The sequence below is a fragment of the Arachis hypogaea genome, chromosome 2 (assembly GCF_003086295.3).
Source record: "Arachis hypogaea cultivar Tifrunner chromosome 2, arahy.Tifrunner.gnm2.J5K5, whole genome shotgun sequence".
Classification (NCBI taxonomy): Eukaryota; Viridiplantae; Streptophyta; class Magnoliopsida; order Fabales; family Fabaceae; genus Arachis; species Arachis hypogaea.
The window spans coordinates 102,180,139-102,196,787 of record NC_092037.1 but is presented as its reverse complement, the minus strand read 5'-3'; the positions used below and the strand labels follow the sequence as shown (position 1 = coordinate 102,196,787).

At 28.0% G+C, this 16,649-nt stretch overlaps 1 protein-coding gene across 1 annotated transcript; it reads right to left on the bottom strand.

The window, feature by feature from the left end:
- Positions 1 to 3,423: 3,423 nt before the first annotated feature.
- LOC112758997 (protein PSK SIMULATOR 1-like) lies at positions 3,424 to 6,023 on the bottom strand. Its single transcript, XM_025807806.3, has 2 exons — positions 5,775 to 6,023; positions 3,424 to 5,347 (listed from the first exon to the last, which is right to left on the bottom strand). Exon 2 carries the CDS (start codon positions 5,274 to 5,276, stop codon positions 3,735 to 3,737), a length of 1,542 nt encoding a protein of 513 aa, XP_025663591.1. The 5' UTR covers positions 5,277 to 5,347; positions 5,775 to 6,023; the 3' UTR covers positions 3,424 to 3,734.
- Positions 6,024 to 16,649: the final 10,626 nt, after the last annotated feature.

The window sequence follows — 16,649 nt, the reverse complement described above, 5'->3', positions numbered from 1 at the left end:
GATAATTAAAGTCACTATTTCATTAAATTTTTAATTTAAAGAAAATCATAGTTAATTTTGGTATAGAAATTTTGAATTTGAAAACATTGATAAAAATTATGTTGAATTTTGATTTATTTGATTCTCATTTAAATTAATCACTACATAAGTTAAAGTTATATTTTGAAGTTATATTCGAGCTTTAATCTGATTTTTAAATTTTCAATTTACTTAGTTTGATTTTTTAACTTAGGTATCCATGACTCATATTAGGGTTTTAAGTGTTTAGTTAAAAAAATAAGGTAAAAAAATTTTCAATTGTCATAACTATTAAGTTGGGAGACTAATTGAGTAAATCGAAATTTTTAAAATTAGATTGAAACATAGTTGTTAGAACCGAACCAGTGATCGAACCGGTCAAGCTACTGGTTTACTGGTTTATTGGTTCAATCGATAAATCACTGATTGAACTGATAAAACTGGTCTCACGTAAATATAAAATATAAAATAGTTAAAAACTTAAAATTAAAATTTGAAATACATATCTTCACTAACATTTTATGGAGAATCAAGTCTCAACTTCTAAAAATAACTAATATAAAAAACCATAAAATTTTAATACTACAATAGTATTTTATTTTGACACAATAAAAAAATAATTAATTCACAAAACCTATCATCTAACTATAATATCAGTAGATTTTAACACTAACATCAAAACAAATAACCTTAATCACAATACTAGCAATAAAATAGATCAAGTAAATTAATAAATTTTTAGTGAAATTTATATTTATATTAATAATGGTATATAATTAAAATATAATTAATTTTAAAAATAGAAAAAAATAAAAATTATATTATATTAGATATTTATGTATACTATATAATTAGTATTTGTCAAATAAAGTACTTAGAAGTGCAATAGCTAAGTGGCAAATAGAGGTTGTTTTTGCTTCAAGGTTCTTGGTTCGAGACCTTGTGGAGACATTTTAAAAAATTTTTCAAGCAAACTAGTTCGATTAGACCGGTTCTTACCAGTTAACACCGGTTTTATTCCTTAGACGGTCTAAGGAGTAAACCGAATCGATTCTAGTCCGATTCACTAATTTTTCGGTCGAACCAGCCAATCCAGTTCAGTTTTTACAACTATAGTTTGAAATACGAACATAATTTCAGAGACCAATAAGTATTATCTCTTTGTTGACAATTAAGTTGTTTTAATGGTAATTAAGATCTAATAATGATTTATAATAAAAGAAGCATTCTTTTGCAACAATGAACCTATAGTAGTAGTTAGGAGTGTTCATAGATTAGATCATATCCATATAAATCTACAGTATTTATCCGTATCTGATTTGTAATTTGAGGATATGATCTGATCTGTAAGATGATCGGATTGGATCGAATCGGATCCACACTCTAATTAGATAGAAGTAAATATGATTTAAAAAGTAAACAAAAAAATTATTGACTTTTTTTATAAAAATAAAATTTTTTAATATTTTTTATTTTATGGATATATTTGATACATGATCCAAACATAAAAAGTGCGAATATCGAATTTGATCTAATAAGTTTAGTGTGGATTTGATCGAAATTTCAGTCATATCCTATCTGTAAACACCCCTAGCAATAATAACTACAAAATTATAATGATTATATTTGTAACTAAGAGGAAGTGCCAAAAAAAGTACTAAATACAAGAACATTTAATCAAATATTAAAAGAAAATTTTACTTTAAAACAGTTGGACTTTTTTTGCTCATATATATATATATATATATATATATATATATATATATATATATATATATATATATATAATGTAATAATAATAATAATATGATAATTGTTTTATATATCACACAAATATAAACTTTTTTTTCTATGATCTTAAGAAAGGTTTTGTAAGTCCCTAACCTTGTTATCGATTTTTGTAGTGTTAGCCCTCATATTATCAATTTGATTCATATATAATTCGGATGATAAATTATTTGGTGACAGGCTTCCTTTTTTACTGTGATATACTTATTTATTATTATTATTATTATTATTATTATTATTATTATTATTATTATTATTATGTACATTAAAAAATAACAGGCTAAATTATTGCCATAACATAATAGAAGTATGGAAGTTTATCATTCTTCTCTAGTGGAGAAAACAAAATTATTTTCAATAGTTTATTTAACGTTTAGTAGAATAAAAATAAATTTTATTAGAATAAATTTTAGTACGAGTTTAATATTTTTATTCATCATAAAATATTTATAGAATTACTCGTAGATAAATTTTGGAAAAAAAGAAAAAAAACCATGATTTTTAATTTTAAAATAAATTTTATTTTTATTTTTTAATAATATTAATTTTTCACCGTATATAATTATTCAATTATTTTTGAATCATATATAAATAAATTACTCTTAATAAGACTTTTTTATGTTATTCAATTATCTTTTTTAAAAAATAATTAATTATTAAAATAATTAAACTTTTCACAACAAAAATAATAAAAAAAATTATGAACGAAAAAAATTAACCATCCTAATAATTTTTGTATTTTTATTTATATTTTAATTATAAACATAAATATAATTTAATTATATTATTTATGAAATGTGACTACAGATATAGATAAAATTTAGTTATATTACTTATATATAATTTCATTATATTGTATTGCTTATAAAATTAGATTATAATTATGACAATAGAATTGTTTTTGTACTTTTATATGTGTGACTAATTGGTGGTGTTAAAACATTACTCTTAATTATAAATAAGGTTTATAATTTAAAAAATCAAAGACTCAATTAAAAAGATACGAAAAAAATGATGTTAAAATATTCTAACTCTTTAAAATAAAAATTTTTAAAATTCAATTAAAAATTATTTAAAATTTAAACTCAATAAAAATTTATATTCAATATTTTTTGTATTAAATATATTTAATAACCTATTATATCATATTGGTTGAAATTAGTTTTATCATGTTAATTTTTTAATAACACTTTATTAGAAAAAACCATCTTTTCAGAATTTTTTAAAAACTAATTAATATTATATATATTTTGTTACGTTACATCTTGTTATAAAAAATTTATTTATTTATAATGCTTATATTAAAAATAAAAACAAAATTTAAATTAGTAAATTTTAATCTATAATATAATAATAATATAGTAATTGTTTTAAATATTATACGAATAAAAATTAATTATTTTTTTATTTATAAAAATTTTAAGAGCTTGTTATATATATATATATATATATATATATATATATATATATATATATATTATGAATGTGATATATTTTTTATGTAAATAATCTTTTAAAAAAATCTAATAGTTAATTTATTACCTTTTTTTGTTTTAGTCCAAATTAAATATTTTTTATTGTTTTTGGAAAGAAAATCTTTTGAGAAATTTAATAATATGTAGTGAGGAATACCGAATGAATTATACAAAAACTAATTAAAACACAACATGAAAACATCTTTAAAAAAAGACGTTTTAAGCGTCTTTATCTGAGTGGCCTCCAAATAATATACTTTGAACATTAATAATCTGATATAAGTACATCAAAGCAAAATTGATTCATCCGAATGTAACATTTGCTAAGAATAAGCATCTTAATATTCAAAGTACTATTTGGAGGAAAAATAGAAAAAGAAACCTCCCATATGAAAAATGAGAGCTATACAAGAGAGAGTGATCTATTCATACAGTGCACAAAAGCATAGTCTATTAAATCTCATAGCACAAATCATGATTTCTCAATTGAGCACGATTGAAAGACCTTGATCTAGAGAATTCCGGCTGCCGCGCCTCTCGGATTTGAGCTTCTCTGTTAATCCGGCAAACATAGTTTAGACCAACAAGGAGCTCAACAATTGCAGCTTCAGTTTTTGCTTTGTTTGCAAAGTAAAGTGTTTGAACAAGCAAAACACTTGCTTCTGAAGTAGTGTGTTCCTTCTCAAAGTTCCTCTCTTCATGCCACCTTATCATGTTGTGAGCAAGCGGCGCCAACCATCCAAGAATCTGTGTCATCGCCACGCTCCATTCGGCTGCAATGCTCGGATCATGCTTGCGTTTTGCATACCATTTAAGCTTTGCCCTCAGATCAGTCCTTATTGTAGTTGGTAACTTGCTATACAAGTCATCTCTAGTATGATGATCAATAAGATGCGGGGATGACACTATTTTCTCTATCAATTCAATCACATTTGCATAATGCAGGGCTAAAGCCGCATCACCTAGGGTCAATTGCGCCGTCTTTAAGAAACAACCCTTTTCAGGTAGTTTAGAATATATTCTAATTCTACAAGATTGAGAGTCAATATACCTCTTAGAAACACCTTGGAAGGCGCCGATATGCCTCGACTGCTGCAGTTCTTTCTTTATGTTCTTGTTCTTGTTCTTATTCTTTTTCTTTTCAGCTTCGGATTCAGAGCTCACCGGCCTCTTAGTCTCAGAAGGATGAACATAAGAACTAGTATTAACCGGTAAGGAAGGGCTGCGCCGAAGAGCATGCTTAGATTCTATAATTATAGAATCGCCCTGTTGTTGCGAAATTGGGAGATGAATGTTTCCAAACACAAGTATGATTCTCTCCAAAATTGTAAACAATGATCTTGCCAACAATCTCACAATATAATCAAAACTTCTGTTCCAAGGAGATATGTCTTTGAGATTCTTCACTTCCTGCTGATGCCAATTGAACTTCTTCTCGAACTCGGCCAATTTCCCTTTATGAGTCTTAGGATTCGCCTTCATTCGCTTCAGAGTTCGTTGGCGATCCTCCAACACTTCAAGCTCTTGGAACAATTGTGACATAGCAGCAACAAACCTCTCCATTTTCTTTACCTTCCTATCCATCTTCTTCCATGCATACTCCCAACCACACCATTGAACATAGTTCTTAGCCGGGTTGCGAACAAAGCTTTCGTACCGATGATACACCGGATCCTTGCACCTTTTCCCCAATCTAGCCACATACCTTGCTAGACATTGAAAGCTACTGAGAATCTCATCCAATGCAAGTTCCATCAAGTAATAATAGTCATCCGAAACAAGCATTTTTACCCCGACCGAGTTTGTTATCCATTCTTTTAAACTCGCTACGCCTCGATCGCTTAAAGAATGCCACAAATTTACAATCTTAGACATCACTCCAACAATCTCAGATGCCAGGATTCCAATTGCTTCTTTTTCATCTGATACAATCTTTCTTGAAAGTGGCCAAATAGCACTTAGCCATGCCCCATTGACAGTTTCACCCCCACCCATTGATGAACCCAACTTCAATTAGGGTACCTTAACAATCTAATTAACAATCGTAATAGAATTATTATAGTACCCTGTATATATAAAACAAAAGAAACACAAATTAGAGAGTCCAAAACCCTTTATTTAAGGCCAAATAAGATGTAAACTATATCATCATCAAAATAAACCTTTTTTTTTCTTAAACATCATATTTTGATTTGCTTAAAATATTGGGGTAAAAAATATATATATATATATCAAGAACTTCCTAAGTAAACTTTTGATTCTAATCTGATTAATTCAAGCATGCAATTATCAAGAAGAAAAAATCCTAAGTCATAACCCAAACTCCTTTCTAAAAATTCAATTTTTTTCTTTCTTTTCACACTTTCTCAACCAAAACCAAATCAAACACAAACAGCATATCAAGTGAGTTCAGCATTCTTAATATTCAAAACATGATAATCATAATCATATACATAGAAAGATAGATAGATAAAGAGAGAGAGAGGAACATACCGTTCACAAAGTAGTGATATGAAGCAACATTGAAGTGAAGGAGAATGAGTATAGTATAGCAGAGGAAGCATGAGAGGGTGATATTGAAAAGAGGGTAAATGAAAGAGACAAAGTTTCAATTACCAAAGTGAGAGAAAAAAACAGAACAAAAATTCGGTCCAAACGAGGTAATAAGATATGCTTTTGGGAAACGTGGATATTACTATTGTGACAGTTCAGTGCTTCGTTGCGTTTGGTAAGTGCTAAGTTCAAACTTCAAACATGCAACTCTTCCAATGTGACCATTCACAATGCCTTAAAGATCTTTTGAATTTTGTTCTTCTCTCTAAATTATCAATTTTTTAATACACGTTAATTTGTTCAAATTAGATTAACATATCAGAAGAATTAAGATTTGTTAATAATAGGATTAGATTTCAGTGTCTAACTCAATTCTAAAAATAGTTTATGGGGTTATAAATTTCGACTTTATTTATTGAGTGATATTAATTAGTCACTAAAATTAGTTAATAATAAAAATTAGAATAATTATTCAAGTTAGTTTTTTTATGAAGTTTTTAAAATTAGATATTTTAATTTTTTTTAAATTTCAGAATATACAATATTTTTTAATGGTTATTTCTATTAGACAATGTAGTTTTCTTCTAATTTAATTCGAAAAGTAAATTATAAAACAGTTTTCAAATTTTAAAAACTCTTAAAATAGTTTTTGAAAAATTTTAAAAATTTTAAAATATTTATTTCGATTAAGCGGATCAAATTAAAGAAGAACAGTATAGTTTAACAAAAATAAACGTTTAAGATTGTTTGTATTTTGAGACTTCAAAAACTAAAATATCTGATATTAAAAATTTTAGAAATTAATTTGGATAATTATTCGAAAAATTAAGCAAGAGTTCGATTATATTAAAATTGGGATTGCACCAAATTATTTAACTAGGAAAAAATATATATTGACATATAATATAATAGTTCAAATGTGTGAAAGATAGTGTTTTGACCCAGCCCATTAAGAGCTTTGGGTCTGATTCGAAGCCATCGACTTGCCATGTCTACTGACCCAAACTACGAGGCGATTCATGCGGCACCTCACAGTTTCTAGAAGATCTAGGCAGTTAGCAGAAGCTTTCAGACATATGAGTCTGGTCACAGGAACCCACCCCGAGTACAGAATATAAATAGGGAGGGACCTACCTCTTTCCAGAGGTACGCCACCCTTCTAATACTAATTGACTGCCTATTCGTACGAACTCTAACTTTAGTATTGGAGTGTCCTTACAGGTGGCCCCACCCGTCGACGCATAGACTGAACGCACCCCTCCAATAGCTCGCGCCCAGGTCCAAATTCTTTCATTCTCTTGCTCCGTTATTCACCTTACCAATCCACCAAACACCCGAATAACCAGAACACATAGTTTCCATGATTTTATTACTATATGATATCTACTTATATTGTTATATTGGTAAACTTATTTTAACTCCAATATTCCTTATCTTACACATTTTATAAGAATTTATATCTTTTAAAATAAAAAAATTGACAAAATAATTAATTAAATGAGAAATTAATCACTATTAAATTTATAACTTTTATAAAATGTGTGTTTTATTATCTTAATTTAAAGTAATTAATTTTTTATTTTACTATTTTATTAACTTTCTTATTTTAAAATTTTTTGATTATTTTACAAATATAAATATCTAATAGGTAGATGATCATTTTAAACTCTTGCATTATGAATTAGGGACATAATAGGATAAATATGTGGTGCATTAATTGTGGATTATAGTAGTAGAAGTTGGTGGTGTGAATACGTTTTTTCTTGTCCAAATACATTAATTTTCATTGTGTCATTGTACCTGAAATTTTGAGGAGTATATACCTGAAATGCACAACAATAAATTAATTGCTAATAAAAGCTCTTGTTTGTACATGTTGATTCATGAATCGGAATATATGCCATAACGTCTCATTTTGGAGGAAAAAAACATTGGATTTGATGACTTTTAGAAAATGGAAGCAATTTGTCATTAACTAACAAGAGGCAAATGGATGATGCATGCTTCCTTATTTATTTTTAATAGAATTTAATGTAATTTATCTCTCTTGTATTATGTCAATTATTCTTCTAAAATATCACTTATATATCATCAATTATTACTATTTTTCAAAAACTCATTTTTAAATGCTTCTTGTTAAATAAAAAACGTTATATTTTTATTAATTAAACAATTCAAATTTAAAAAATTACATGTTAATCAAGTTAATCACTTTTTTGTAAGATGATAATAAAATAAAATAAAAAACTAAAACCTTTTTAATTTATATTTATATATTACCTTTAATAGCAGATTATTTTCTAAAAAGCACTAAATGTTATTTTTTGAAACACATTAGCATTTGCCTATCTTCACAAAGGGAAAAAAATTCTTTTTTAAATTATTTCAATATTTTCTTCTTTAGTTTAAAAATATCAAACCTAGATATTAGATTACTCAAAAAAGTTTTTTTTTTTAAATAGCTAGAATTGTTTTCATCAAAATATAATGATGTACGGTTTTTTTAATGTGTGGTGTTTTAACATTGTAATATAGGTATCTAAGTAGGTCACCATCTAAGTAAAGTAATAGTAATTAGTTATTTACATGCATTGTGCATTCCGCACAGAACACTGCAAGTTTTGTACTTTTATTGTATTATTATCGTTTCGCCGCAACGCTGTCGAGAAAATTATATAACTTAGTTCTACGACTTTGTGGAAAAAAAAAATATATATATATATATATAAGTAATATTAATTAAACTCATTTTAAACAAAACTATTTAATCCAAACACAATCTAAAGGTCTGAATCACACTTGTTTAAGCTGACTAATAAACTAACCATTAATCACTAGATTATAACCTAACTTAATTGTATATATATAATTATATATTGTATATAGTTTAATAATTTAGAATTATTTTTAATCAAAATTATTATTCTCTCTTCTATAAATGAAGAGTGAGAGATTGAGCAAAAAAAAAGGAACGGAACTTGTATTTATTAGGGTGTTCAGATTTAAATCGATCTAAATTAAATTGCTCATCTAATTCAATTTAAATAGAAAATTGATTAAATCTGCACTAATTAAGATTTGATTGGATTCTATTTTTTGCAGATCGCTGGATCGGATCGGATTTCAGATCTACTTTTTATAACCGTTCCAATCCAATTCAAACCGCATAATGTATTATAATATTATTATTTTATTATTATATTTACAATTATATTTATAACATGTTCACTTTTTATATATTTTTATATTATTCATGTATTATTATTATTTAATAATTATTTTATGTTTAAAATATTATTTATTTATTTATTTTAATTAACTTATAATTTTATTTCTATTGTTATGTTATAGTTGACTTTTTAAGATATTGTTGAAACTTGTTATGTCATTATTTATTATTTAAAATTTGATGTTGAGACTTGTTATATGTATTTAATTTTTTAATTTATAAAACCGCAAATCCAATCCAAACCGCTTGAAATTGGATCAGATCGAATCTAATATATTTTTTTAAAGCATTCAATTCAAACCATACGTATACCGCAAGTAAAATTAGTGTTCGAATCGAATAAATTTTTACTCAAAACTGATCCAAACCGTACTGCAAACACTCCTACTTGTACTTATCGCTCAGATTTTGACGAGTCATTTCCATTTTACTAACGAAAAACCATAGGAACCAACTTTTAATAATTAGCTAATTTTAAGAATTAAGTTTATTTATATTTTAGAATTTAAGATTAATATTTAAATTGATGATTTAATGTGTAAATTTAAAATAAATAAAATAATTTTAAAAATAATTAACTGATGTTAATTAAAACAAAAAGTTAGATTACTTAACTTTACTCGTATTATATTATTAGTGCTACTTGTACAACAAATAAACCATCAATGCACATTAGTTATTTAGGGTTCAAAATTTTTCATCTTGTTCCTTTAGATTTTTAAAAAGTCAACAATTATTTTATCATTTGTTCTTGTAAATCAGCTTTTAAATTGAACATTCAACTAAATACTTGAGGAATTCACAATAGAGAGAAAAGAAACTTTCAATTGAAGCAATTTATCATAGTGCTTTAGCTAGTACCCTCAAATAAAGAGATAAAAGAGTTAAATGCTCATAATAGTTTTTGAATATTACTAGAAAATAATTTTTAGCATTTATTTATTTTGTTTTTGGTAATAATAAAAATAGTTGTTAATATTATTTATTCTTATTAAAAAAATAAAATAAGAAGAAACTTGAGAATATAAAAAAAAATGAATAAGAAAAAAAAGTGATGATGATGATCGATGATGAAAAAGAAGAAGAAGAAGTAGTAGAAGATGAGGAAGAGGGAGAAGAAGAGTTTTGAATTATGCTGACAGCACATATACAGCGAAAATTCTTAAATAATACACTCAAATATCTTCGTGTTACACCCAAATTTGTTGCAAATACAGAAAAATATTTTCTTTAATGCATAACTTTTACATTACATTCAATTCAAACCATCAACGATGAAACATTATTCTCCTACAGAATCATAAACCACTAATAAAAAAATTAACTATAATCAAACTACACTACAGCCACTTGATTGGATTTAAAACAATAATCAATTTGTGCTGGTTCAATTGACAATATAAACTTGAATTATTCATTATCTTCAACAACGAGATAAGTGATGATGGAGGAGAAGGAGAAAAAGAAAGGATGAGAAGAAATTCTAATGAAAAAATTCGGAAGAAGAAGAAGAGGATGAGGAGGAGAAGGAGGAGGAGGTGGTGGTGGTGTTGGTGACGACGATAATGAAAGAAAAAATAACGAAGAACGTGCAATAACGGCACGAAGAAGAATGTGTGCGCATGAATATAAATGACCTGTATAAATTTATATTAAAAAATGGCTTGTACCTGAAAAATAATTGAAAAATTATAATGTGATGTAATAAATTAAAAAAAAATAAACATTTATTATTTAAGATTTAGAACGAATCTCATCTTATTTATTTAACATTTTAAATGTCAATAAATTTAATTCTTTTTTCTTCTTATAAATTCGTATGAGAATTGACTAATTTCAACTAAATACTTAAGAAATTTATAGTAGAGAGAGAAACTACTAACGAAAACATTGTATTGTACTATTTTAGCTAATAAACTCAAATAAAAGGAAAAAAGAGAATAACGTTACTATTTTAGTTAACTTTGCAAAATATTCCTTTATAATAAGAGATTAAGAAAAAGAGTTTCATAATAATATCTACTAGTCTTCAAAAAAAAAAAAACTAAGAAGCATTATATTGTAGTGTGATTGATAAAAAAATAAATAAACAAACAATGCATAAATATTATTTACGGTTTAAAATCTCTTATCTTTTTCGTATAACATTTAAAAAGTCAACAAAATTTTTTTTTCGATAAATTCGCCTGAAAATTGAATCATCAAATATTATTACTCATTCTTCCATAAATAAAGAATTTAAATTTATACTAGTCTTCAAATATTAAACTCGCTTAAAAAAATTTGAAAAATGTAGTGCTATAAATTAACAGTCAATACGCATTCATTATTTATTATTTAAATTTTCTAATTTTATTCATTTAGCGTTTTAAATGTCAATATTTTATAGTCCATTCCATTCTTCAAACTTCGTTCACCTTTTCTCTCTTCTCTTCTATTCTCTTTGTGTATTTCATTATCTTTCCAAAAAACCAGTTTCCATGGCTTACATAATATTAGTTATTTTATTTTTATTTTTAAATTTTAAATTTAGATGAGATTTTAATTAATTTTGTTTTAAATTGAATTATAATATGATATATTTCATAAATTTTTAATTTAAAATAAAATAAGATTCAAATTTAAAATAAGATAAAATTTAAATTTAAAATAAATAACAAATCTCATACTATATATATGAATAATAAGAGCTATGAAGTACAGATACTTTACCGAGTTATCATATCTGGGCACCTCATATCTGCTTATTGAACACATTTTGATTACGATATTCATTGATACTCGTTTGATACGTGTGTTTGTTATGTCTAATCGTATCTTAATAAAAATTAAAAAATATTTTTCAAACATGCTTGAACCATATAGTTGTCATAATTAAACCGATAATCAAATCTATCAGATTATTGGTTCATTAATTCATTAATTCAACCAATAAATAATTGGTTGAACTGATAAAACCAATCTCATTTAAAAAATTATATAAAATTTAAATATTTTCTTTTTCACAATAAATAAATTTTTCATTTTATTTTTATACCAAAATAACTATTATTTTTAAATCTTAATAACTAATTAATTATTTTATACCTATTATATTGTTATATATTATGTACAATTATTAAAAGTAATATTAATAAATATTATATAATCATAAAAAATGTTACGATTAACAAAAATATTTGTTATTTTTTGGAAGGTGTTTACTAAAATTTATATGATAATAATAATTAATTTAAAAATAAGTGAGTATAAAATTAAAATAATATAAAATAATTTAATTATATTTTTTTATTATATATTAATCAAATAACATATTTATCATTAAGAACATCATAGCTTAGTGACAAGTTAAACACTCTTCAATCTAAAGACCCTAAGTTGGAACATCCGAACATGCATGCTAAATCGGACCGGTTTGGGATCCGATTCAGTTTTTACAATTATGGTTTGAAAATACTTAAATAATATATATTATTATTTATTAAAATAAAAAATATTTTAAATATTTTATATAATTAAAATAAGACGTTAAAATTTAAGAAATTAATTTATATTTTAATATCAATAAAATATTAAAATATCATTACGATTTATCTAAAAATATTTTATATTTTATATATATGTGTCTCTTTTGTCTTATAAAATTTTAAAAATTGTGTATCCTCGTGTCCCGTATTATGTCGTGTCCTATGTTCTGTGTCTATGTCAGTGTCCATGCATTAGAAAACAAGAGTAAAGGAAACAAATATAAAAGAGTTTTATTCATTTGTCAACAAAGATTGGTATTGATGTGGATATGCATGTGCCTTCGCACCAGCGAAAGAGAAAATTATTTTTACTAATATATTCAAGTATTTGTATCTGATTTATGTTATTTGAATAAAATTTTAAATATTTTCATTTAATGAATGTAAAACAAATGTATTTTTTTCACAATGCCTCATGGAAGTGAGGAGACCACAACGGACGAACTTGTAGAAGACGATGATCTGGAGTTTCCGTACTTGTACGATGGTCCATGTCGTGAGGCACAGAATTTTACCGATCTTCTTGCGGATGGAGCGGAGGAATTATATCCCAGCTGCTCGAAATACTTAAAGTTGTCTTTCCTAGTGAAGCTTTATCATATTAAGTGTATGTGTGGTGTGAGTAACAAGGCTATATCGATGATTCTGGACTTATTGCGGGATGCATTTGAGCAACCCAAACTCCCGTCCACATTGTATGAAGCCAAAAAAACTATTCGAAAATTAGGGATTGAATACAAAAAGATAGATGCATGCCCGAATGATTGCATGTTATATCGGGGTGATGATGAGGACGCGACCAAATGCAAGCAGCATGGGACTTCACGATGGAAGCAAAAGACGCGAAAGAGTTCCGTTACAAAACTCAAAATACCTGTCAGGAAAAATGGAAAGCCTCTCCTAGCAAAGACTCTCCGTTACTTTCCTCTTATACCATGACTGCAACGGTTATTCATGTGTAGCAAAACTTCAACTGACATGTTATGGCATAAAGAGGCTGATAATAATGATGGGCACTTGAGGCATCCAAGGGATGCTGAAGCATGGAAAGAATTTGATGTAAAGTATCCATTTTTTTCTGACGATCCGTGCAGTGTTCGTTTAGCTTTAGCTAGTGACGGATTTAATCCTTTCGAAAATATGAGTACAAAGCATTCCATTTGGCCTATGATTCTTATTTCGTACAGTCTTTCTCCATGGCTTTGCTTGAAACATACATCTTTTATACTATCTATGATTATTCCCGGTCCTAAAATATCGGGTAAAGATATAGATGTTTATTTGGAGCTTTTGGTGGATGAGTTGAAGCAACTCTGGGATGGCGTTGAAACTTATGATGCTAATAACGGGACCACTTTCAAGATGCGTGCGGCGCTAATGTGGACTATTAGTGATTTTTCAAGTTTGGAAAATCTATCTGGGTGGAACACGTACAGTGTGTTAGCATGTCCCACGTGTAACGTGGACGCTAAGGCTCGGTGACTAACATTCAGTCGAAAATGGTGTTACATGGGTCATCGTCGTTTCCTGAATTAGGGTCATATATATAGACTAGACCGGAATAGATTTGAGAAACAAGTTGAAAGCAGAGTTCCACCGAATAAATATTCTGGAATGGATGTCTTAAAGCAATAGTCTAACATGCAAGTTTCATTTGGGAAGAACTCAACTTTGACAGCCAAAAGAAGACACATTGGTGAAGATGCAGATCAAGATGACTAGTAGTGGAAAAAGAGGAGTGTGTTCTTTGAACTCCCGTACTGGAAGGATCACATGTTGCGTCATAACCTTGACGTGATGCATATAGAGAAAAACATTTGTGACAATGTGGTCTTCACTATCTTAAACGATAGCGTCGAATCAAAAGACAATCTTAAAACTCGCAAAGATTTACAAAGCATGGGCATAAGGCTTGAATTGTGGCCGGGCGAAGGTGGTAAATATCCTTCAGCAATCTTCACAATGTCAAATCCACAGAATGATGTATTCCTGAAGACTCTACAGAACGTGGTCTTTCCAGATGGTTACTCAAGCAATATTGCTCGTTGTGTTGACATTCGACAGCGCAAGTTGTATGGGTTGAAAATTCACAATTGCCATATTCTAATGGAACAATTACTTCTGATTTTGGTGAAGAATGCATTGTCGAGTCTGGTGTCGACTGTGATTGTGAATTTGTCTTCATTTTTTTGAGAACTCTGTGGGAAAGCTATAAACCATATGCAGCGTGGTGGCCTTCAGAATCATGTTGTGCAAACTCTGTGTCAGATGGAGATGATTTTTCATCCATCCTTTTTCACTGTCATGGTTCACCTTACGGTGCATCTCATTGATGAACTAAAACTTAGTGGCCTGGTACATTATCGGTGGATGTATCTAATAGAAAGGTTAGCTTGCTACTAAACACCTTTAATACATTTATTTTGTCTCATTACATATATACTAAGCGTTATGTCCTATTTAAATAAAAGGTATCTAGGATGATTGAAGCAATATGTGCGTAACAACTAACAAGGCACAAGCAGAAGGCTCAATTGCGAAGGGCTATTTATTTGAGGAGATTTTGACATTCTGTTCCAGATATTTGGATAAAATTGAGACTAAAATCAACCGACCAGCGCGAGTTAATGATCAACCTATTGATATTACAAACAATACAGGAAAAACTATGTTCCCAAAAATTGGAAAAGCTTCAGGGCTGTTTCACATTTTGGACTGACCCCGATGGAAAAGAATCAGGCACATCGTCATGTGCTAGTCAATTGCGATGCCGTCGTTCCATTCATTGAGTAAGTATGCACATGTACTTTTTAAGCATAATTATAACCCATTTCAAACAATCAGTCGTTGGATTAATTTCTTGTTTTGTCATAAAGTACATTTAGGGCATAAATGAAGCAAAAATTACGACATCAAACAAGGTCACAATCTAAGATAGACTGTGTTGTGCATGCAGAATTTTCTCGCTGGTTCAAGCATGAGGTTGGTAGAAATTTAATATGACCAACTTATTTGTGCCCTAGAATTATCATTTACAAATTCCAATGGTTTATAAAAATAAACTCTAATTTATGGTGTCAGGTTCCAATGGACAGTACTATACATTCGAAAGAAATGAAGTTGCTGGCATGTGGTCCCATGCTTCAAGCAAGACGTTTTGCGACATACAACGTCAATTGGTACAATTTTATAACTATCACAAAGGAAGATGGTCTAAAAACCAAAAATAGTGGAGTTTATGTCTCATCCAATACAAGAAGTTATGCAAGCATGCGTGACAATAGAGTGGCTGTTGGTAGTGTTCCATATTATGGAAAAATTGTGGACATAATCGAATTGAACTACAGCTGCCGTTTCACAATGGTTTTGTTTAGATGTATTTGTGCTGATACAACTACGAGTAGAGGTATCAAACAAGACCATCTGGGCCTTACCAATGTTAATTTCACTCGTCCGATTCACACCGGTGATCGAGAAGAGGATGAACCATACATATTGGCATCAGAAGCTCATCTTGTGTACTATGTACGTGATGAAGTAGATCAAGAATGGAGTGTAGTGGTTCATGTAAAACCATGAGACTTGTATGACATGGGAGGAGAGAATGAAGAAGTTGAAGCTGCCTTTTTTCCACAGCCCGGGTTGAACATGTCAGCGACAGGTGACGTCAGTGATTTACAGTTGACAAGGGATGATGATATAGAAGACCCAATAGAAGATGTTTCTGATAACATCGATGATGTGGCATTGTGAAAATATGGAAAATGTGTACATCATGTATAGAGGATCTGTGTGTGTTTAATAAGTTTAATATTGTTTATGATGTACGCAGTTTGCTGGTTATATTACTATCTGTGTTTTCGTATTTGAATTAAGTTTTCATTTATTGTTGACTTTCATGAATACCATCAGTTTCTCATTTCTTCCAACGATTGTTGCTAGCAAAAGTCAGTTTTCAAGGCTTTGTTGTTGGCATCATCATTGTTGTTGTTCTTAGTCTCCAATGAAGAAAATTATAGTATCGAGTAAATTGCGTTGAATTACAATATTGTTAGCATT